Source organism: Carya illinoinensis, chromosome 2, assembly GCF_018687715.1.
Source record: "Carya illinoinensis cultivar Pawnee chromosome 2, C.illinoinensisPawnee_v1, whole genome shotgun sequence".
Classification (NCBI taxonomy): Eukaryota; Viridiplantae; Streptophyta; class Magnoliopsida; order Fagales; family Juglandaceae; genus Carya; species Carya illinoinensis.
This window is the reverse complement of record NC_056753.1, coordinates 34283357-34307373: the sequence shown is the minus strand read 5'-3', so window position 1 is coordinate 34307373 and position 24017 is coordinate 34283357. Positions and strand designations below refer to the sequence as shown.

At 35.6% G+C, this 24017-nt stretch overlaps 1 protein-coding gene across 6 annotated transcripts; it reads right to left on the bottom strand.

The window, feature by feature from the left end:
- Positions 1 to 1881: 1881 nt before the first annotated feature.
- LOC122301228 (kinesin-like protein KIN-UB) lies at positions 1882 to 23945 on the bottom strand. Of its 6 annotated transcripts, none has more exons than XM_043112424.1 (20): positions 23611 to 23945; positions 22699 to 22799; positions 22408 to 22530; positions 21971 to 22156; positions 21594 to 21815; positions 21289 to 21442; positions 20318 to 20467; positions 20073 to 20161; positions 19564 to 19767; positions 18908 to 19030; positions 18343 to 18477; positions 18102 to 18233; positions 17538 to 17676; positions 17350 to 17442; positions 16890 to 16937; positions 16414 to 16542; positions 3679 to 3804; positions 2982 to 3125; positions 2402 to 2530; positions 1882 to 2318 (listed from the first exon to the last, which is right to left on the bottom strand). In XM_043112424.1, exons 1-20 carry the CDS (start codon positions 23795 to 23797, stop codon positions 2158 to 2160), a joined length of 2775 nt encoding a protein of 924 aa, XP_042968358.1. In that variant the 5' UTR covers positions 23798 to 23945; the 3' UTR covers positions 1882 to 2157. The 6 variants fall into 6 exon arrangements, with proteins under 6 accessions (XP_042968358.1, XP_042968360.1, XP_042968363.1 ...); XM_043112426.1 differs by having other exon boundaries at positions 16414 to 16539; XM_043112429.1 differs by lacking the exon at positions 23611 to 23945 and adding an exon at positions 22941 to 23155.
- Positions 23946 to 24017: the final 72 nt, after the last annotated feature.

Here is a 24017-nt window from a genome sequence, read left to right as displayed (position 1 = left end):
AAGATAAACCAGAAATGATAGAGTAATTATTGGAATGTAAAACACCACCACAACCAGTAAGCCTAGGATTATTTTTTGAAGCACCATCAATATTCAACTTAAGAATGCCCAAGGGAGGCAGAAACCATTTGAGCAAGTAGGTCTTTTTGTCCTAATAGTGGTCAAAGAGATATGCAAAGAACTGAGAGCATCAATATTGATGTTAGACACGATATCTTTAGCCTTAAGCATTGGGTTTAGGCCCCGGCGTCACTTCTTAATCTTACCAATAATAGAAATGACATGAGGAGTATTAGAACCTTCAAATCTTGCTCTATGATGAGCTAACCATAATTTCCAAAAAAGAAAAGATGGTAACAAATGAGCAAGTAAATTAAATTGGTTAGAACCCTTGAAAGAAGTCCACTAATGGATAGTAGTGTTTTTCTAATAGTTAAGAGTCTAGAAGAAAATGACTAAAAACAGAAGAGAAATAATAGCAAATGCTCTTTGCAAGGGAGCGGTCCAAAAAATACATGGTTAGTATATTCAATGGAGCCTTCAGAACAAAAAGAGCATTTAGAAGCCATGTGAATCCTACTTTATTGAACTATATCATTGAGGGAAATTCCATTATGCCACAGTTTCTAAACAAAGTCTGAAATTTTGGTAAGGAGACTTAATTTCAAATAATACTCAAGGCATTGACGAAAGGGGAGTGGTCGTGAAAAAGGTTCCTAACGGACTTGGAAGAAAAATTACCATCATGAGAATATTTCTAAACTCTAATACCACAACCATGTTTAAGAGTGATAAGGAAGTGATTAGCTTCATGAAGGATAGTGGTGTGACCCAAATTAGAGATGATAGGTATTTTCTATCCAGTAGAGGAACAAATAGTTTTTCAATTATTAAATTAGTGTGTAGAGTACATCATCTACATCATTTAAATAGTAAGATTTAATTTTAAAATTTATCTTTTAATCAAATCAAATTATGTAATTAAACACTTTATTAAAAATACTCTGCAATCTAGTTGAAAGTAAAGTTTTTCTATCTTGGCTACCATTAAAGTTCTCTCTCTCTCTCTCTCTCTCTCTCTCTAAGCTACCATTAAAGTTCTTATTTAGAGATGTAAGGTTATATATATTTTTGGGATTTGACTTTGGTCCAATTCTTATTGAAATTGACTCCGTTGAATTTGAGACATCGTAACAAAACACAAATAATCCATAACACTTCCTGTTGGAATGGAATTCAAGCCTCGTGTCTGATGGCTCTTTTATCAACGCAATTGTTATATATGATCACAATTATCAAGAAAATAAAACAAATAAACAAAACCCGTACGGCTGATCAAGTAAACGATGACAATAAATTGGGCCTTTGGGTCTTGCCCCATTAATTATTTCCCCTCACTATCTCTCTCTCTCTTTTTTTTTTTGATGGACACTATCTCATTCCATATATATAATTTACGAGGCTCTACTTTATGTCCCTGAAGTTATTAATCATAGGTTACAAGTTTTCCCCGTTCTCGGTCCTAATTAATGAACCTTGCTTAAGTGTCAAACCATATGCATACGATAATTATCTAGTGGTACAAATAAATCGTCAATTTGGTCATACACCAGAATCTTTAAAATCAAATCTACCGAAATCAAACTATAATATTGTACTAATTTTAAATTGGAAATCATTAATCTTCCTCAATATTCTGACGTTACGGATAAGATTATCTGGGTCCTACCGGGTATTGATTTCATCAGATCGCTTCTCAGATGGGGGATTCCTCTAGAACAAAGGAGCTTCAACCCAAAAATGGGTTCATCCAGATGCACGAAAAATAAAAGAAACATGGGTGCTGGACATGTGTCGGTCCCAATTAAAGAACTGTGGATTCAATGAATTAGACTCGATTGTGAAGCAATAAAATTTTCTTTCCATACTCGTTTTTTTCCTTTTTCCTTATCATTTTCTTTTACATTAAAAATATTGATTACAAGACAAACTCACCTTCGAACAAAGTCGGAGTGGGTAGTGGGTACCCAGCTTTTATGTAGCATGGGGAGTGAGATCCCCCTCTACCAAGCCGTATAAGCTCGTTAGGGAAGTTTTCTCACATTTATCACACGCACCAGAAACAATTAAGAGAAGCTATTCCCATTATTCTGAGAATCAATATTCTATCCGTAACCGCCGCAATTCAGATCGAAAGGTCGGGCTGGAAATCAATGTCCTACGGGCAAGACTCCTTATGTCCTCTCGGGAGCAATCGCGTGAGATACGAACTAGCTCCCAGAGAGCACCTCCACTAATCATGTCCTTTGCATTTACTTCTGCAATTTATAAACCCAGACTTCTAAAGGAACAAGTCCCGGACATTTAAACTATTCAACAAGTAAAAAAGAAGTACTCGTACCGTGTTGTGCCAAGTGGCAGAGTGCAAGCTCAATATGACGCCTGATTGGTGCAGCTTCATCATTAGCATTTTGTACAATCCATGGAAGTGCACCATCTTCTATCAAAAGAGATCTACTGCTATTTGTCCCTATAACGAGGCACCATATCAATTAAAACTACACATAGTAGAAAGACTTTGACATTAACATTAATTAGTTACCACATCCATTTCATGTCGATAAGATGTTCTATAGCAGATGCATGAATGATCTATATCACAATGGTAAAGAGAAAAAGATGCTGCTACAAATCCAAAAGTGAGGCACAAATACAATTTATGTGTTTGTCAATGCAGTGTACAATTGCCTTTGCTGGAGTTATAAAAATTATCTCAACCATACACATATAATTGGGATAGAAAAACTGAATTGTCATTTAACTTTTCTTCTGTTTTCTCAGATTGGTTGTTGGAGAAAAACTCAGATAGGTTGGGATATTTATTTAACATCAATCAGTTTGAATATTTATTGGACAACTCCAGACGCATCATTGTTAAAGAACTAAATAATGACTTGTGTGAGATCATTTGAGGTACCTACCTTGAGTAGAGGCCCGGGACTCGCATTTTGCAAAGTTAGCAATTCCACGTGCAACTTGAGAGAGAACGTCAGGATGTCCACATCTCACAATTCCTAGCAAGGCCTTAATACCACCTTCAGACTTCAGCTTCATTCGTAGCTTATCTACAGGATGGAGGGGGTAGGAAAAAGAGAATAGAAAAAATAAAAATCAACAAATCATGATTCAGACTAAAAGCACAAGCATAATGGAACATGGGAAGGCCAAAAACTCAAATGAGTAAAGCAACGAAAAATGGAATTATATTCTACAAAAGGTCATGAAACAGAGCAACAGGCATCAACAAGATCAACTAAGCCTCTACCTGCTGATTAAAAAACAACAGAAAAAGGTGAAAAAAATTAAAGGTTATATTCTTTGTTAAAATATATGGAAACTAACTGCAACATTTCTATCTTCATCCACTAGGTTTCATCATTAGTAAGTAATTTAAAAACAAAGAAGAGAAAAATCAGTGGGTCCAGAAAGAATACTATGGCACGTATAATGTTTCAAAGCATCTCTTCCTTCAATGCAAAGGTTCTGGACTGAATGTGCTTCCCGATTTATGTACAAAAATTCTTTCCACTTCTGTAACACATACTTCCCACAAGCAAAAGGACCTATAGGGACAAAACCATAACAAAAAATAGAGAAAATACAAAAAATACAGTATACCGTTGCCACATAGATTAGCAATAGCTCCAGCAACCATGCGTAAGGTTTGAGGATCCTCAGCATCAGCTGCTGTCATCGATAAAAGACTAATCCCTCCTTCAGCCATTATAAGTTCTTGATTGGCTTCTGCTATGCCAAAAAGGAAGCAACATAAAAAACTGATATTCCAAAGTGAACAAATCCCAACCCAATTGTAACAAAATTCAGAAGGAAAGAACAGAGATCCAACCCTCTCAAACATTTTGTAATATGTATGTCAATACATTTATCTGTTACGTTTTATTTAATTTACTAATATGCTCTTTTGAAGTGTTTGTTAAATGGATGATGAGCAAGTGGCAAAATCTAAACCCTTGAAGTTGATTAATGCTGAGCTGATTAAATCACGTGAGAAGCCTGTGCTTCCTTCAGAAGGTTTATGGGCTGAGCCGCTGGATTGGTTATACGTGTTGGCATCTTTTGTAACATATATATTTGTAGCTATACGGTGTAAACCCTAATGCTTATTCATTCTGTACAAAGCTGCCGTTCGAGAGGTAGAGCATATGAGAGAGAGAACAGAGAGGGGTGATTAGGGTTTCAGGGTTTCCCTGTAGAGAGAAGAAATTTGAGTGATTTCTTGTGGTTTCTGTGAGGGTTTTGTAACTCTAAGTGTACTGAGACTTCTCAGTGAAGTATTGTTCATCAATAAAGAGCTCTGAGGCCCATTCCTGCCTTGGATGTAGACCATTAGGGTCGAACCACGTATATTGGTGTGTTCTTTCCTTGCTTTCATATTCTTTATTGTTTATATCTGTTCTTGTGATTTTCTTGTGATACATATTCATCTGCTTGTTGATCTGGATGACATACTTTTTAATATTACGCTGTATATTGGTAATCTATCATCAATTGGTATATTGATGTTTCTAGGATTGTCGTTGATATCAAACTAAGGTTATTCTGAACATTACGTTTCTGTTTGGATATAAAACAGAGTGTATCTTTAAAACAATCAGAAAAGGTTTTATAAAATAAACATTTGATTCTTTTATCATAATAACATTAAAGCTTTTATAACTATATAAGGGATTATTTTATAACAACTGGTATCTAGAGCCTAGGTTCATGGGGACCATGAGGTTTGATATAGAGAAGTTTACTGGGGATAAAGATTTTGGCTTATGGAGAATTAAAATGAGGGCACTGCTAGTCCAACATGGACTGCAGGATGCCCTTCTTGGTGAGAAACTAAAGGGCTCTTCCTTGAAAGAGGAAGAAAAGGGGATTGTCCATAAGGACATTCTCCAGAAGGCCCATAGTTCCCTAATCCTCTCTCTTGGGGATAAAATCCTGAGAGAGGTGGCCAGTGAGGACACTGCTGCAGGCATATGGCTAAAATTAGAGAACTTGTACATGACCAAATCCCTAGCTAACAGACTACACAAGAAAACTAAGTTGTATACCTTTAAGATGGCCCCTGGAACACCAATAGGACAGCACCTTGATGAGTTTAACAAGATTATTTTAGACTTAGCAAACATAGACATTAAGGTGGAGGATAAGGATCAAGCCATCCTTCTGATGAGTTCTTTGGACTCATCATACCTAAGTCTAAAAGAAACCATGATGTATGGTAGAGATTCTCTGACTCTTGATGAAATACAATCCGTTCTTCACACTAGGGAACTACAACATAGAGGAGACATCAAACAGAATCATGGGGAAGGTTTGTCTATAAGGGGTAGAACAGAAAAAAGAGAGAAGGGGGGCAAAAAAGAGAATAAGAAACATAGGTCTAAGGGAAAACAGTTTAAATGTTTTCATTGTCACAAGGAAGGGCACTTTAAGAAAGACTGCCCAGATAGGAAAGCTAACCTTGGGAACAAGACCAAAGAGGCAGGGATGCCTTTGTGGTCTTAGAGGGGTATGAGAGTACTGAGGTACTTACTGTGAGTGAGGTTAACTCAAAAACAGAGTGCATAATGGACTCTGATTGTTCCTTTCACATGTGTCCAATTAGAGAGTGGTTTGAGACATTCACTAAGTTGGATGGGGGCAGGTAATTCTAGGAAATAATAAGTCCTGTAAAGTCATTGGAATAGGGTCAGTGAGACTCAAACTGCATGATGGGATTGAAAAGGTTTTGAGGGAGGTCAGGTATGTAATAGCTCGCTAGAAATTCAATTGTGAAATTTCTATTAACTTTAGGAACCTCGTGAAAACCCCATAAGTTTTCACGAATCCATTAATCGTATAGGTTTTTGTCTAACTACATAGTTAGTGTTATTATTTACTATGGTATCAGAAGTGTGTTTTTGATTATTGGAGATAGTTAGAAGTGTCAAAATGTATTATGGTTTGTGCCATTAGACTCGGAGGGTTATTTAAAGTCTTATGGCGCAATAATATTTTTTCATATTTTCGGACAAAACGTTTGTTCAAAACTGTAGATATTATTGGATAAAAAGAAATATCTTGAGGTAATTTTCATGAATATTATTGGGTAAAAATATTTTAAGTTGATTTTTATAGATATTATTAGATAAAAATATCTTAAGTTGATTTTTTGTAGATACTATTGGATAGAATATTATGAGATAATCTTTTATAGATATTTTGGGTAGGAGAAAACTACACTCAACTCTCAACTCCAGCCTCATCTCTTCCATATCTTATCCATAAGTATCTCCAGCCACCTCTCCCCACGAAATTATCTTCATTTACACTTTTCATTGAAAGAATATCAAACACTCTCTCTCGGATAGCTTTTAGGAGGTCTTTTGCACACCCATTTCGAAGCTTTTGTAAGTATTTTATCATAAAGTCTCCTTCATATAAGTTGTTCCCTTTTTAGTCTAGTTTACATGGATATCTTATTTGCCCCATTTGAAGATCATTTGGTCAGTCAAATATTGTGTAAACTATAGAAAGGTCATTCTGGGAGATAAACTGGAGAATATGTTATCGTTTGGAGTTTTTGACCAAGCTAATGGATAGATATTGGTCCGAAATTTTTATGGAGTATTATTAACATGTATATGTGACTATTGGTTGAGGATTTTTGCATGATTAAAGGTTTTGATGAAAGATTTTCTTAGATTTAGAAACTTAGAAACTGAAAGAAGAAAAACAGTTTCTGTTTTGAGAAAGTTTAACTCTTTGGTGGTCTAAACCTATTCTAATGACTTTAATAATTTTATTGGAGGATCCTAAGTATCTTATATACATGTTATATTATTATTTTGAAGATATTTGGTGTTAGTTTCAAAGATATGAAATTTTATGCAAAGAGATATTCAAATAAGCCAAAGTGTGGATATTCTTGGCTAAATTTATGTTTTGGTTAATTTCTAACCATGTGATCTTGAATTAGAAGCTTATATATGTTTTAGGACATCTTTTTAAACCATGTGATGGTTTGGTTTGAAGATCATATATTTATAAGTCATAGATCAAGAGATTTATCAAAACTAGTTGAGGAAAAAGTTTCTGTTTTTGGACTAATTGTAAAACCAAAAACTCCAAATGTTATTTTGTGATTTTGGTGGCTTTAGTTTGATGATTTAAAGTATGGTTGATATTAGGATGATATTATGAATATGTTAGAAGTAAGATTTGATTTTTGAAATTCTTGGAGATGTTTTGATTTAAGGTCAAAACTTGTGATTCAAGTGCTTGGATATTTTTACAAAAAAGTTTAGTGTTAATTATTAGCTTTTTCTAAATGGATGTTTTAAGTATGGTTTTGAACTTAGGATTGGAAGATATTTGTTGCAAAATTTTGGTTTAAGCATGAGTTTTGAAGTTGGAAGGAATTGCAACAAAAATCAAGGGAAATGGCCTATGGATGTTTCGGCCATAGTGTGTTCTTCATAGTTGTGTTTTGTTTTAAATTTTTCTGAGTTGATATTTAAGTTTAGGACAAAATTTACATTCCTCATGTAAATTTTGGAAACTTTTGGAGTTAGTATGCAAAATCTTTAAGTTATGGGTAAAACGGTCATTTTCCCACATATAGAGAGTAAAATGAAAATTTTACTCTTTAGGTTAGTATTTTCCATATTTCAAATTGTTAGTGATTTAGTTCTAACTTTTAGAATCACTAATTACAGTTCCTCGTGGTCGCACTTGAAGTTTTATAAGAAACGCGGAGATCGAGGTAAGTTAGCTTTTAACTTACTAGCAGTTTACTGTATATGTGTGCTAAGTAAAGGAACTACAGTGTATGTATGTGTGTTATAATATATGTCATGCCATGTCAAGTCATCACGTAATTATTTGTTATACAGAATTTATTCTGTCATCAATTTTTATCTGTTACATAATATATTCTGTCATGTATTGCTGTACATTACAAGTACATCATGCTAAGTATGCCATCTATTACATGTATGTCAAGTCATGTAATATTCACTGTTGCAAGTATGTCATGTTAAATATGTTGTCTATTATATGTTATGCCATGTTACGAAATATTTCTATCTCAAGTTGGTCATGTATTTCAAGTTATGTTCAAATCACGTTATGTTACGTCAGGGCTTCAGTCCTTTCGTATTCCAGTCACATTTCATCTTGATTACTTATGTATGGGGTCACAGCAATTGTGATGCATACACTACGTGAGACACAGCAATTGTGACACGTAGAATACATAGGGCCACAACAACTGTGGAGTGTGTATTTAAGCAGTTAAAGAATAAGTTTCCATAAAATACATAGAGCCACAACAACTGTGGAGTATGTATTTTTCATGTTAAGTCAAGTTTGTGTAGAATACATGGGGCCACAACAACTGTGGAGTATGTATTTACACGTAGAATACATGGGGCCACAATAACTGTGGAGTATGTAGAGTATGTATTTTTCATGTTAAGTCAAGTTTGTATAGAATACATGAGGCCACAACAACTGTGAAGTATGTATTTACACGTAGAATACATGGAGCCACAACAACTGTGGAATATGTATTTTTCATGTTAAGTCAAGTTTTAGAACAAGTTCATGATAAGTCAAGTTTCATATCACGTTCATGTTAAGTCAAATTTCAGAACAAGTTCATGATAAGTTAAGTTTCATATCATGTTCATGTTAATTCAAGTTTCAGAGCAAGTTCATGCTAAGTCAAGTTTCAAATCAAGTTCATGTTAAGTCAAGTTCAGTTCAGTTCATGTTTCAATTTAAGTTATGTCAATTATGCTATGTTGTACACCAAGTTATGCTTTAATTACTTATGAATTTGATTATGCATTTATGTTTTTACTGTCATCCATGCATCATTAGCTTGTGTGGAAGTTTTTTGTTAACTTACTGAGATTTGTAATCAAATCTCACTTTGGTAGTCCCAACTACTATTCCCCTCGAATGGTAGATCTTGTTACAGGACATGAAGGAGAATCAAGAGCTGATCAACTAGACACAGTTGACTAAGCGACAGTGCGACGTCAATGTTAATATAGTAGTTAACGTAAATTACTACTTGTACAATGGAGTTGCATCTTTAGTACTTTTTGGATCATAACCATTTTGGACTAATGTTGTGATCTATTCAATGGGTCTTTATGTATAAAGTATGTTTTAAGCATTTGGGATATTTTCAATTTGGTGCATAGTATTGCTAAAGAAAAAAATTATCCACTGCGGATATTGCATAATGTTATATGCATGTTAGGAACATTGCATCTTATATATCATGAACGGGAGCAGGTAACCTTGTGTTACATGTCTCGAAGCTTCAAATGTCCGTCCGATCCCAAACGGAATTTGGGGGCGTCACAAGGTACATACCTGAACTAAAGAGAAATTTAATTTCTCTTGGCATACTTGATTTGGCAGGATACACCTTCAAATATGAGGCAGAGGTTCTTAGAGTTACTAAAGACTCTCTAGTTATTATGAAAAGAGTAATTAAAAATGGGTTGTATACACTACTTGGGAAAACAGTAGTTGGGGAAGTATTCCCAACTTAGAACATAGTAGAAAACAAAGCTGTACTATGGCATAGGAAGCTTGGATATGTAAATCAAGAGGGACTCTTAGAACTTCAAAAACAAGGACTGCTGAGTGATCAAAATCTAGGCAACTTACCTTTCTGTGAAGATTGTATCTATGGAAAGGCAAAAAGGGTTAGTTTTAAGTCAGCAACCCACAACACTAAACAAACTCTAGATTATGTTCATCCAGACCTATGGGGACCAGCAAGAGTGAATTCACACAGTGGAGGGAGTTATTTTCTCTCCTTAGTGGATGATTACTCTAGGAAGGTCTGGATATACATATTTAAAAATAAGAGTGACACCTTTGGAAAATTTAAGGAGTGGAAGACTCTAGTGGAAAACCAAGTAGGTAGAAAACTCAAGATCCTTAGGACTGATACTGGTCTAGAATTTTTGTCTAATGAGTTTAATAGGTACTGTAAAAAAGAATGAATTATTAGGGATAAGACAATGAGGGAAACACCCCAACAAAATGGCTTAGCTGAAAGAATGAAAAGAACCATCTTAGAAAGCGTAAGGTGCATGTTGTCAAACTCAGAGCTGCCCAAAACATTCTGGGCAGAGGCTGCCACTACTGCTGTACATCTCATAAATAGATGCCCATCATCTGCCATAGAGTTTAAAACTCCACATGAGTTGTGGTCTGGGAAACCTCACAGCTATGACTACTTGAGAATTTTTGAGTGTGTTGCTTATGCATACTCAAAAACTGACAAGTTGGAACCTAGGGCACTTAAGTGCATATTCATAAGGTATCCTGAAGGAGTTAAGGGCTACAAACTTTGAGTAGATGGACCTGGTAGGTATAACTGCATTGTAAGCAGGGATGTGACCTTCAATGAGTCACAAATGACTCGGGTACAGGAGGAAAAGGTGATCCTAAAACTAACCAGTCCCCAAGTGGATCTCAGATTGAGGTGGAGCAAGAAAGTGCCCGATCTGAACTTGAAATTGGGGAAAGTAGCAAACTTGAGAAAGAAGACTCAGGGGACAAAGACCTAGGTGGAGCTAACTCCAATAACCTAGTAAGAGATAGGAAAAAGAGAGTTATAAAACCACCTATAAGGTATGGGCAGGCAGAACTCACTATGTTTACCCTAACTGTAGCTGATGAAGTGGTTTACCAAGAACCTAGAACCTATAAAGAGGCAGTAACTAGCAAGGATTCCCCAAAATGGATTCTTGCTATGCAGGAGGAAATGGAATCTCTTAATAAAAATAAAACCTGGGTTTTAGTACCTAAACCTAAGGGGGTAAAACTTATAGGATCCAAATGGATCTAAGGGAATCCATACCAGGGGTAGAAGGGACCAGGTATAAGGCTAGACTTGTAGCCAACGGGTTTTCACAGAGAGAAGGAATTGATTTCAATGAAATCTTCTCTCCAGTGGTTAAACATAGTTCAATTAGGCTACTGTTAGCTTATACAACTTTTGAAAATCTGCATTTAGAACAATTAGATATTAAAACTGCTTTTCTGCATGGAGAACTTGAGGAAGAAATTTATATACAGCCTCCTGAAGGTTTTACTAATAAAATTAAAAGTAATCAAGTGTGTCTACTTAAAAAATCTTTATATGGTCTTAAACAATCACCTAGACAGTGGTATAAAAGATTTGATACACACATGATTAACAATAATTTTAAAAGAAGCTGCTATGATAGTTGTGTCTATTACAAGGAAGAAAAAGGAATACGTGTTTATCTCCTTTTGTATGTTGATGACATGTTAATAGCTTGTAAAGACACTGTTTTGATTAATCAAATCAAAAGCATGCTGAAATCAGAATTTGAAATGAAAGAACTGGGTCTTGCTAAGAAAATTTTAGGAATGGAAATTGAAAGAGATAGAAGTGCTAGAATGCTATATTTATCTCAGAAAAATTACATTTCTAAAATTCTCAATAGATTTGGTATGGAACATGTAAAACCTGTAATTACACCCTTAGGACAGCATTTCAAATTGTCCTCAGATCAGGCCCTTAAAACAGACTTAGATATTAGTTTTATGCAACAAATTCCTTATGCTAGCATGGTTGGAAGTATAATGTATGCGATGGTTTGTTCCAGGCCTGATCTGACCTATGCAGTTAGTATCGTTAGTAGGTTTATGGGTAACCCTGGAAAACCTCATTGGCAAGCTATCAAATGGGTGTTAAGGTACCTAGGAGGTACTACTAACTTGGATCTTAGTTTTGGAAAAAATGTTGTAAAGGGTTGTGAATTGGCTGGATTTGTAGACTCTGATTTCGCAGGAAGCATAGACACTAGGAAGTCACTGACTGGTTATGTGTTTACTGCTTTTGGGGGAGATATTAGCTGGAAATCACACCTACAATCTGTGGTGGCTTTGTCCACCACAGAAGCTGAATATATAGCATTAATAGAAGCCATTAAAGAGGCCATATGGCTAAAAGGTATTGCTAGTGAGTTAAATATTTTCAATGGTAATATCATAGTTCACTGTGATAATCAAAGCACACTGCACTTAGCTAAAAACCAAATTTTTCATGAAAGATCAAAACATATTGATATGAGGCTTCACTTTGTGAGGGATGTTATAGAATCTAAAGTAATAGGTGTGGAAAAGGTCTCAACTGAAGATAACCCCTTATATATGATGACCAAGTCAGTCCCTTGGTCTAAGTTCAGACAACTTAGTAGGTATGGAGTCTAGAGTTAGTCCCCTTTAGGGGGACAATGCAGGAATGAGCCAATGATGAGGATTATCTTTAAATCTTTTGGCAAATAAATGTTTTACCAAGGTGGAGATTTGTAATATGTATGTCAATACATTTATTTGTTACGTTTTATTTAATTTACTAATATGCTCTCTTGAAGTGTTTGTTAAATGGATTATGAGCAAGTGGCAAAATCTGAACCCTTGAAGTTGATTAATGTTGAGCTGATTAAATCACGTGAGAAGCCCGTGCTTCCTTCAGAAGGTTTATGAGCTGAGCCGCTGGATTGGTTACATGTGTTGGCATCTCTTGTAACATATATATTTGTAGCTATACGGTGTAAACCCTAATGCTTATTCATTCTATACAAAGCTGCCGTTCGAGAGGCAGAGCGTATGAGAGAGAGAACAAAGAGGGGTGATTAGGGTTTCGGGGTTTCCTTGTAGAGAGAATAAATCTGAGTGATTTCTTGTAGTTTCTATGAGGATTTTGTAACTCTAAGTGTACTGAGACTTCTCTGTGAAATATTGTTCATCAATAAAAAGCTCTAAGGCCCATTCATGCCGTGGACGTAGACGATTAGGGTCGAACCACGTATATTGGTGTGTTCTTTCCTTACTTTCATATTCTTTATTGTTTATATCTGTTCTTGCGATTTTCTTGTTATTTTCTTTTGATAGATATTCATCTGCTTGTTGATCTGCATGACATACTGTTTAATATTACGCTGTATGTAACAGCCCGCTAGAAATTCAATTGTGAAATTTCTATTAACTTTAGGAATCTCGTGAAGACCCCATAAGTTTTTACGAATCTATTAATCGTATAGGTTTTTGTCTAACTACATAGTTAGTGTTACTATTTACTATGGTATCAGAAGTGTGTTTTTGATTATTGGATATAGTTAGAAGTGTCAAAATGTATTATGGTTTATGCCATTAGATTCAGAGGGTTATTTAAGGTCTTATGGCGCAATAACATTTTTTCATATTTTCGGACAAAACGTCTGTTCAAAACTGTAGATATTATTGGATAAAAATATCTTAAACTAATTTTGTGGATATTATTAGATAAAAATATTTTAAGCTAATTTCGTGGATATTATTGAATAAAAATATCTTGAATTGATTTTTGTAGATATTATTAAGTAAGAGAGTCCTACACTCCACTCTCACTCCGGGTAAGAGAGTCCTACACTTAACTCTCACTCCAGCCTCATCTCTTCCATATCTCATCCATAAGTATCTCCAACCACCTCTCCCCACGAAATTATTTTCATTTATACTTTCCATTAAAAGAATATCAAACACACTCTCTCGGATAGCTTTTAGGAGTTCTTTTGCATGCCCATTTCGAAGCTTTTGTAAGTATTTTATCATAAAGTCTCCCTCATATAAGTTATTCCTTTTTTAGTCTAGTTTACGTAGATATCTTATTTGTCCCATTTGAAAATCATTTGGTCAGTCAAATATTATGTAAACTATAAAAAGGTCATTCTGGAAGATAAACTGGAGAATATATTATAGTTTGGAGTTTTTGACCAAGCTAATGGATAGATATTTGTTAGAAATTTTTATGGAGTATTGTTAACATATATATATGACTATTGGTTGAGGATTTTTGCATGATTAAAGTTTTTGATGAAATATTTTCTTAGATTTAGAAACTTAGAAACTGGAAGAGGAAAAACAGTTTCTGTTTTGAGAAAGTTTAACTCTCTGGTGGTCTAAACCTATTCCAATGACTTTGATAATTTTATTGGAGGATCCTAAGCATCTTATATACATGTTATATTATTATTTTGAAGATATTTGATATTAGTTTCAAATATATGAAATTTTATGCAAAGAGATATTCAGATAAGCCAAAGTATGGATGTTCTTGACTAAATTTATGTTTTGGATTAATTTTTAACCATGTGATCTTGAATTAGAAGCTTATATATGTTTTAGGATATCTTTTTAAATCATGTGATGGTTTGGTTTGAAGATCACATATTTATAAGTCATAGATCAAAAGGTTGATCAAAACAAGTTGGAAACAAAAATCAATAGAAATAGCATATAGAAATTTCGGCCCTATGGAGTTTTAATAGTTGTGATTAGTTTTAAATTTTTCTAAATTAATATTTGAATTGAGGATAAAATTTATATGGTGCATGTAAATTTTGGTGACTTTTGGAATTAGTATGCAAAATCTTTAAGTTATGGGTAAAACGGTCATTTTCTTACATACAGAGAGTAAAATGGAAATTTTACTCTTTAAGTTAGTATTTTATATATTTCAATTTATTAGTGATTTAGTGCTAACTTTTAGAATCACTAATTACAGTTCCTCGTGATCGCGCTTAAAGTTTTATAAGAAGCGCGAAGATCGAGGTAAGTTAGCTTTTAATTTACTAGCAGTCTACTGTGTATGTGTGCTAAGTAAAGAAACTACAGTGTATGTATGTGTGTTATCATATATGTCATGCCATGCCAAGTTATCATGTAATTGTCTATTATACAAAATTTATTCTGTCATCAATTTTTATCTGTTACATAATATATTCTGTCATGTATTACTGTACCTTACAAGTACGTCATGCTAAGTATACCATCTATTACATTTATGTCAAGTCATGTAATATTTACTGTTGCAAGTATGTCATGTTAAATATGTTGTCTATTATATGTTATGCCATGTTACGAAATGTTTCTATCTCAAGTTGGTCATGTATTTCAAATTATGTTCAAGTCACGTTATGTTACGTCAGGGCTTCAGTCATTTCGTATTCCAGTCACGTTTCATCTTGATTACTTATGTATGGGGTCACAGCAATTGTGACGCATACACTACATGAGACACAGCAATTGTGACACGTAGAATACATGGGGCCACAACAACTGTGGAGTATGTATTTAAGCAGTTAAAGAATAAGTTTCCGTAGAATACATGGGGCCACAACAACTGTGGGAGTATGTTATTTACACGTAGAATACATAGGGCCACAACAACTGTGAAATATGTAATTTTTCATGTTAAGTCAAGTTTGTGTAGAATACATGGGGCCACAACAACTGTGGAGTATGTATTTTTCATGTTAAGTCAAGTTTGTGTAGAATACATGGGGCCACAACAACTGTGGAGTATGTATTTACATGTAGAATACATGGGACCACAACAACTGTGGAGTATGTATTTTTCATGTTAAGTCAAGTTTCAGATCAAGTTCATGTTTCAATTTAAGTTATGTCAATTATACTATGTTGTACGCCAAGTTATGCTTTAATTACTTATGAATTTGATTATGCATTTATATTTTTACTGTCATCCATGCATCATTAGCTTGTGTGGAAGTTTTTTTGTTAACTTACTGAGATTTGTAATCAAATCTCACTTTGGTAGTCCCAACTACCATTCCCCCCGAATGGTAGATCTTGTTACAGGACCTGAAGGAGAATCAGGAGCTGATCAACTAGACACAGTTTACTAAGTGACGGTGCGACGTCAATGTTAATATAGTAGTTAACGTAAATTACTACTTGTACAATGGAGTTGCATCTCTAGTACTTTTTGGATCATAACCATTTTGGACTAGTGTTGTGATCTATTCAATGGGTCTTTATGTATGAAGTATGTTTTAAGCATTTGGGATATTTTCAATTTGGTGCATAGTATTGCTAAAGAAAAAAATTATCCGCTGCGAATATTGCATAGTGTTAGATGCATGTTAGGAACATTGCATCTTATATGTCATGAACGGGGGCAGGTAACCTTGTGTTGCATGTCTCGACGCTTCAAATGTCCGTCCGATCCCAAACGGAATTTGGGGGTGTCACACTGTATATTGGTAATCTGTAATCAATTGGTATATTGCTGTTTGTAGGATTGTGGTTGATATCAAACTGAGGTTATTGTGATCATTACGTTTCTGTTTGGATATAAAACAGTGTATCTTTAAAACAATCAGAAAAGGTTTTATAAAATAAACATTTGATTCTTTTATCATAATAACATTAAAGCTTTTATAACTATATAAGGGTTATTTTATAACACATTTTGAGAGAGAGAGAGAGAGAGAGAGAGAGAGAGAGTACCATTCATTGCAAGATTGGCAATTGCACCAGCTGCTACTCTGCGAACAGTTTCATCCTCAAAGCTTCTAAGAAGCACCAGCAATGAAGTAAGACCCCCAGCTTCAACAATCTTTTTCTGGTTCGCTTCTGCTTTATGCATGGTGAGCACAAGTCATTTCTAACATCTAACTAAAAATAGGTACAAGAGGAAATGCATCTAAAGAAAACCAATATGCATTCTAGGATATGGAATCACTTCAGAAATTAAAGGAGATTCTCCAGGATCCTGAAATGATCTCCCTCACACAACCTTATGAGATGAAAGCAATACACCCTATCAATTCATTGGGCAGGGTACAACAGAAAATGGATAAAAATGAAAATCGGGTTATAAGATCACTTCTGTCATCAATTTGGGGAGTTCTCAAGGGATCCCATATTAGTTTGCATATATCATCATAATATATGATAGGTACAGTAAATATAATGTATCATACTTGAAATGTAAATTTGGCTTCCCTCATTATTCTTCAAGAACTGGGATGCTGCCCATATAAGAATCAGAACAAAACAAGCAAGCATTATTTCTAAGTCATACAAAAACAGAGGTTGGAAATACTACACCAAATTTATGGGAAAAGAAGATTAGAATGAGGCTACAACTCTATTTGCTCATTTTACCGCTTTTTTAATGATAGTGATTAAAAAAATTCTCCTAACAAACATGACATGGCTCCGTTTGGGTAGTGAGAACACTCCACTACTATTTATTATTTTATCATTACTTTTCACCTACTTTTTACTACTATTCAATATTTTATCATTACTTTTTTATTACCATTCACAAAATATCTGAGATGACCTCACTACCCAAACACAACCGCTAGTTATACAACAAACATAGATTGTACATGTGGGCATATGTCTAATAGCAAAGCACCCCCCAAAGAAAGTTACCTTCAGCTGCTAGGTTGGCCACCACTTTTACAGCATGAATCCGTACATTGGCATCGTCTGACTCGAGTAGTGCCAAGATCTTTTGCAATCCAACTATTAAATTAATTGGTAAAAAAAAAAACAAATAAGAGATACAATGATTGTATATAGGCCCTAATGAGATAAAGCTTTCAAAATTCTTCTATTACCTTGCTCAAAGAGTGTTGCAATTGATGCCTTCTGTCCATTTACAGCATCTTTGAGTTGGGGATGCCTAAATGGAGACATGGAAGAATCTAGACCAGTATACGCATTTCCAGACCCACCTCCATCAAGATACCTTTTCATCTACAAACATAAAACAAAAGAAAATGGAAATAAATTTCTCTAAGAAACACATGTAATATAGCTAACACTTCAGCGGGCCAAGAATACTCTTTTCCATCATAACAAGTAACCTAGGCCATTTACTCTGCTAAACAAGGAGGTTTTTCACTCAAAAACATATCTTTTCTCTCTCAGAATTGTCATTTTAGGAAGTAGATCTGTGGGACAATCTAGTGAGCTCTCATGATATTCCCCCCTTCATGTCTAAATTGTTTTTTCATGTCTAAATTGTCATAAAACTCCAAGATTATAAAAAACCTGGATCCATTATGCTCTCATACAATTTGGGCAGTTAAAATCTCAAATAACTCCACAATGGAGATAAAATCAAAATCAATCATGGAAACGTCAACATATAAACTACAAACGAAATTTAATCCAAATACCTGATCAGCTTCAAAAGTCAGTTGCAGCAACTGACTTCGTAGTATTATTATTTCTTCTTCAAGTTTCTTCTTCTGATGCGCCTCATTCTCGAGAATTTTGTGAAGCTTCAAAACCTCAACACTTCCACCTGCCTAGTTCACCGAAACAAACCCATATATGCCATAAATTGCATGCTTGGAAGTTGACAAGATCCAGATGATTCTATTACAGATACTTCTTTAAGCAAGGCAAGGACCATACCTCTGACTGCCTATCTTGCCCTTGTTGACGTTTACAAATTTTTACTTCTTCTTCAGCCACTTTTCTTAGTTTAATTTCCTTTTCAAGCAACTTTTTTAACTCAACAAGTTCCTCGGCAGCAGAGAGGCCAGGCCCCTGAACAGTAAACAAAATATACAAGATGATCTTTTATTTTTTATAAGTATGGTATGATCATACTAAAATAGGTTATACTCTAATATTCCCATAATTAGAGACTACTTTTGACCTGAGCTGATGGACCAGACATTCACCGCCCCCCACCACCAAAAAAACACGGGAGGGTGCTGTTGGATATAACCTCAACAGAATAAACGGTCACATTATGCTCCAACTTAGGATGAAAATTGCCTCTGTATTTCACAATAAAAGATTCTAGAGAGTCATATGCAAAAGACAGTCATGAGACACACAAATGGGTCCAATTTGATGTTGAAAATAACAAGTTGCATGTCTATGTCTCAAAAGCATCCTACGACAAGCAATCATTCCATATTCCTCTTTCAAGAATACAACATAACAGACAAAATGTTCCAAAAGGAAGTACCTGTCCAATGCAATTACTGTCCGTGAAGACATCAAAATCACGCTGTTGCTGATTCAACACCAACTTCTCCTCCAGCTGCTTGACTGATTCCATATAATCCATCTGGCATTTTAGCCTCTCTTTCTGGGAAAAAAAATTGACACAGAAATTAACAGCAAACAAATAAAAATAAGAAGAAAAAAAAGCTAAGAACTTCAATGATCCAGAAATCTTTGCAACTGAAGGCCATGAAAGAAAAGAAGAGAAAGGAAAATGCCCTAACATGGATTCCTTTCTAGAGCATTTTTATGCCTTTTCTCCCCTTTTTCTCTAGCTCTTTGGAAGATCCAAATGAAGGCTACGCTCAACATGACAACAATTAACAAGTAATAATGAAAAAATAATGAAATCTCAATCATCTGGGTTGCAAATTGGCCCCCAAAGCCCCAGCTAGTTTGTTTGGACTGGCGCTTGACATTCTTCAGCTCGTCCGAATGGATTAGAATTTAAACCACCAACCACCAAGTATGATGCAGCAATATTCTAACATTTTTTTTTTTTTTATAAGTAAACATAGTTCATGATCGCACACACAAACACCCCAACATATATATTTGAAGAAAAAATTCAAACTTATCACAGATAAGAGTGCTGTTCAAATCAATCGCCCAACAAACCTCTAATGCATCTGCAAAGCTTCTCTCGACCTCAGAGACTCGATTTTCCGCTTCTATATTTATTCTTTCTACTTCATCCTCAAAAGCTTTCTGCTGCCTTTCATTTTCTGCAATGAGCTTGTCCAGTTGTACTTCAAGCCTCCTAGACAAACTTTTGTAATCAAATTCCTCCTTTATTTTCAACATGTTCTCTACCTTCATAGCCTGTGATTGATGGCACATCCAATAATTATTCTTGCAGACACATAATACGAACTCTCAATACAGTTTCCAGTTATATAAAAGATGAAGACTCGGCATTGATGAAAACCAAAAGATTTTTTTTTTTTTAATATAAGTAAAGGAAGAAGCTATTAAAAAAGATATGGAAATAAAAGGAAGAAGGTTCAACATTCCAGCAAAGGGCCATCTAAAATAAAATAGCATAAATAAAAGAGTGACTTGGTTTGTGGTAAGTTACAAATAACATTGAAGCTAATCTTTAAAGCCTTCTAAATATAAGAGCTAACCCTTTGTCCAAACAGTATGGTGCTTGTTGTCTCTCCCCGATGGCGTGGGGATGGGCCAATAGTGACAATTAATGATGTCCTTGCTGTGCCTGTGAGAAAATACCCAATGTGAAGCATAGCCTATCATAAAATATAGAGATCCTTGATTAGCTTCAATGTTCACATCCGAATCATGCGAGTGTCTCAGACACTAATTTGACCATTAAATCAGGATCACATATTGACATGAGTATGAAAGATATCACCTCCAAATGAATCTCTAAGCAACCTCGTAAGCTTTGAATCACGAATTGGAACATGAGCACTATTCTCTGCTAGAGCATTTATGCACTTCCCCAATGCACTAAGAGAGAGGTTGATAGACTTAGCTTCCTCTAACATATGTCCCTCACTTCCTGCGGTAAAGGACGAGAGACAGTGTCACAACAAAACTAATAAGTGCAACTCATATACAAAAGCGTCAAAGTTGACATAAAGCAGATTCATCAAATGCCGTATCAGGCCCATAAGCCATTGCAATTTCATAGCTGTGCAAAATTCAGGATGTGGACATTTGATGTCAAAACATTCTGGGCGGTAGATAACAATCACTCACAAAAAAACAAAACTCATTCTATTCTCTAGCAAGATTTCCATCTAAAATAAGTCTTTCTAGAGTATCACTGTTCAAAGTTTCTCTGCACTACTTTTTTCACGTATTATTTTCCGGCATGTTTTACTAGACACAAAATAATCCATCTCTGGTGGCCCTGCACATTTAGTCTCCAACACTCCTACAAGTCAAAATTCCAAGTAAGACATAAACCAGACGCCAGCTCGTGAAGCTTTTACAGATATTGATGTGGCCTTAATTGTAGGATGTCTGATTCCACAGCCAAAAAAAACAAAAAACAACAACAGTTGCCAACTGTTTGAGAAACATGGGGGCCTTGATCTCTTCAAGTTATGGAAATATTTTTAAGAAATCCAATAGCAGCTTCAGCACCATATACGTGCATGAACATTTCAATCATCCCAAAACAAAACTATTGATATGATTTGCCTCCAGAACAGAATTGTAAACCACAGTACCATTACAGGCATGTAAATGCACAAGAACCCAGCTGTGTCCACAGATGGAAAGCTACCCCAAATTGTGTAGCCCAGTAGCCTATTATTATAAAAACAAATAACCATGTAGCATAACTATGAGAGAAGTCATGAGTGGGGCATACACCTGACTTGTGGATACGCTCTGACCCTGCTAGATCTACTACAACTAGCTTGCTTTTCCGAACAAGTGGCTTTAAAGGTTTGGCCAAGTGAGATATGTCACCATTTTCATTGGAATATATATTGTCTCCTCCCATGAAAGACCTTTTAACATGGACCTGTACAAAGGAACTAAAATGCATCAAGATCTATGTTGAGTAATCCACACCAGTAAAGAATTACCAACTGGATTCGTGAAATGTTTTTGCAAGGGCATAAAAAAGTAAATAATTGAGAATTTATTGAATAATTGACAGCCGATGATTTCACCATCAGAATAGCATGACTACGAGAAGACTCAGTATTCAATTTTGTGTTAGCAGCTATTCGATGAGTTTCCCCTATTCTTAGCAGCTCGACAAAACTCTGCTGGTCCCTGATTTCTACAAGAGTTGCCCTTGGTAGTGAAACATCACCAATTTTTGGATCTTCCACAATAGGAATGTTATCATTTGCAGGATTGAGCAGGTCTTGAAGGGCCTCCATGTAAAGCTACATATGTTTGTTGAGGAAAAAAAAAACAGTCATTTAGTAGAGAGGACAAGATTAAAGAGTTTATTTTTAAACAGAATTTTTATGTTTACACCAGTGGTGTATAATAAGTGAGAATATAAGATACCCTTCTGAAGAAATGCAACCAGAACAACCTGCAAATATGAGACTGAGACAGAATCAGTCTCAGGAGAAATTTCTGCTAAAATATCCTCCATAGAGCGAACCATGATTCCGCGATCAGCTGTATCTTGCTCTCCCAGTCTTCCAAGAGTAAAAGTTTTACCAGTACCAGTCTGACCATAAGCCATCACAGTTCCATTGTACCCATCTAAAACACTCTACAAAATCATGGCCACATTATCAGATTGCTGCCAAAATTATGACATGGTAATAGGAACATGTGACAGCAGATTTGATTCATATAAACTTAACGTGAAGACAGGTAGTGAGCACTTGCCAGAACTAATATAATAGTACTGGCAGGTGAAGGGTAACCAAATCATCTATAATAAACCAACTTTTTATTTAAAAGAGAAACAGTTTAAGGAAGTTCCCCTGACAATCAAGATATGTAACACAAATAACAGACCTCTACAACAGGTTTAGCGACAACTTCATAGACACGCTTCTGGGATGCAAATTCAGTAAGAACCTCGTCAAATTCATAAGTGTCTGAATCCCAATTGTTTTTCCGAAGTTTCAACCTTTTGAGCTGAGGTAGAGCAAATCCCAGAATGATTATACAGCACAACCAAGTAATAAAATACCCGAAAGCTAAAAAATTAAGAGAGATAAAACATGCAAGGGAAGACGCGACAACACAACTACTAAGGGCACATGTAGAATCTAAAAATTGAAACCAGACTCCCACTAGGAGCACCTCTGGCTGCAACTCCACACAATCAGCAAAATCTGCGTCTGCCGCCAATTCTTCAGCATTTCGAGGTCGTAGTCTTACAGCCACTCGAACTCTTCCAGGCACTGTTTGAAAAAAAAAACGACAGTCGGCATCACGAAGTCCATTGTTTTTTCATTCATGTGGAGGTCATTATACATACAGAAAACATACGTTGCATGTATACATCCAAAAATATATAATACACATATTTAGACAGTTGCCACCTGAGCCAAGGGCTGCGAGCAACAAAAGGAGCCGGGTTCTCATTCATGTGGAGGTCATTATACATACAGAAAACATACGTTGCATGTATACATACAAAAATATATAATACACATATTTGGACAGTTGCCACCTGAGCCAAGGGCTACGAGCAACAAAAGGAGCGGGAATGGGAAAGCTAAAAAATGTTAACACTTCCTAACTCTGAAATGTTGATACAAAAATAGCGAACTGCATCTTTGAACATTTGCAGAACATATCGACGCTCTAAATCTACCACCTAGAAATGGACCATCAAATAAAATATAAGCTATTACCACAATTGGGTAAAATCAGTAGAGGGCCAAACAGTCCCTCGTAGAGAACGGGCCGAACGTACGACTATAAAGGCCCACGGACCAAAGGACAAAGGCCTGCGCAACAATGACCAAAGTTCATTGATACTTGAAATGATAATAATAACACGAGCATGCGAGGGCATCAATCTCAAACGCTCAAAAAAAAACTTGAAATGATAATAATAACACGAGCATGATCTTCACATTACCTCGATCAAAAATCGAAAAATAACGATTACAAAAAAAAAAAAATGAAATCGCATTGCAATAGATAAGAATGTAGAAATAGGAAGTTACGAATTGGACCGTTTTCGGAGAATGGAATGAAATTCACCTCCGTCACCGTCCTTGGAAGCAAAAGAGGCGGGGCTACTGCGGCGGAGGGCGGATCCCGAAGAGTGAGACGGAGTAAGCCTGGATTTAAACGACGAAGATTTGATATTCGCTACCTGGACTGGGCGATCCACTTTCATTCCACTACTTCCCCCGTGAGCTCCATTTCTATATGCACTCGAAGCCATAAGAAAGACTGAAAATCAGTACATTCTCCTCCGAGACTCAAATCCAGGCAGAGAGTAGAGAGTTTGATTGGTACTTCGGACTTGATGCTCGGGTGGTTTCAAAGTTGTGCCAGTGATTTTCAAACATATATTAAGTATAAGAAAAAGACGGGCGGAAAGAGACAGAGGAGGGAGGACCGGTCGAGTACCACCTTCTCAGATCAGTGGTCCCACTTTCTTC

Bases quoted from the DNA above. Each gene is read 5' to 3' on its own strand.
- LOC122301228 (XM_043112424.1), bottom strand. From the start codon at position 23,797: ATGGCTTCGAGTGCATATAGAAATGGAGCTCACGGGGGAAGTAGTGGA. The intron at 21,443-21,593 runs GTGAAATCATCG...TCCTTTGTACAG, and splicing joins GTAGTCATGCTATTCTGATG to GTCCATGTTAAAAGGTCTTT. The intron at 20,162-20,317 runs GTGATATCTTTC...ATTTTCTCACAG, and splicing joins GCTTAGAGATTCATTTGGAG to GCACAGCAAGGACATCATTA.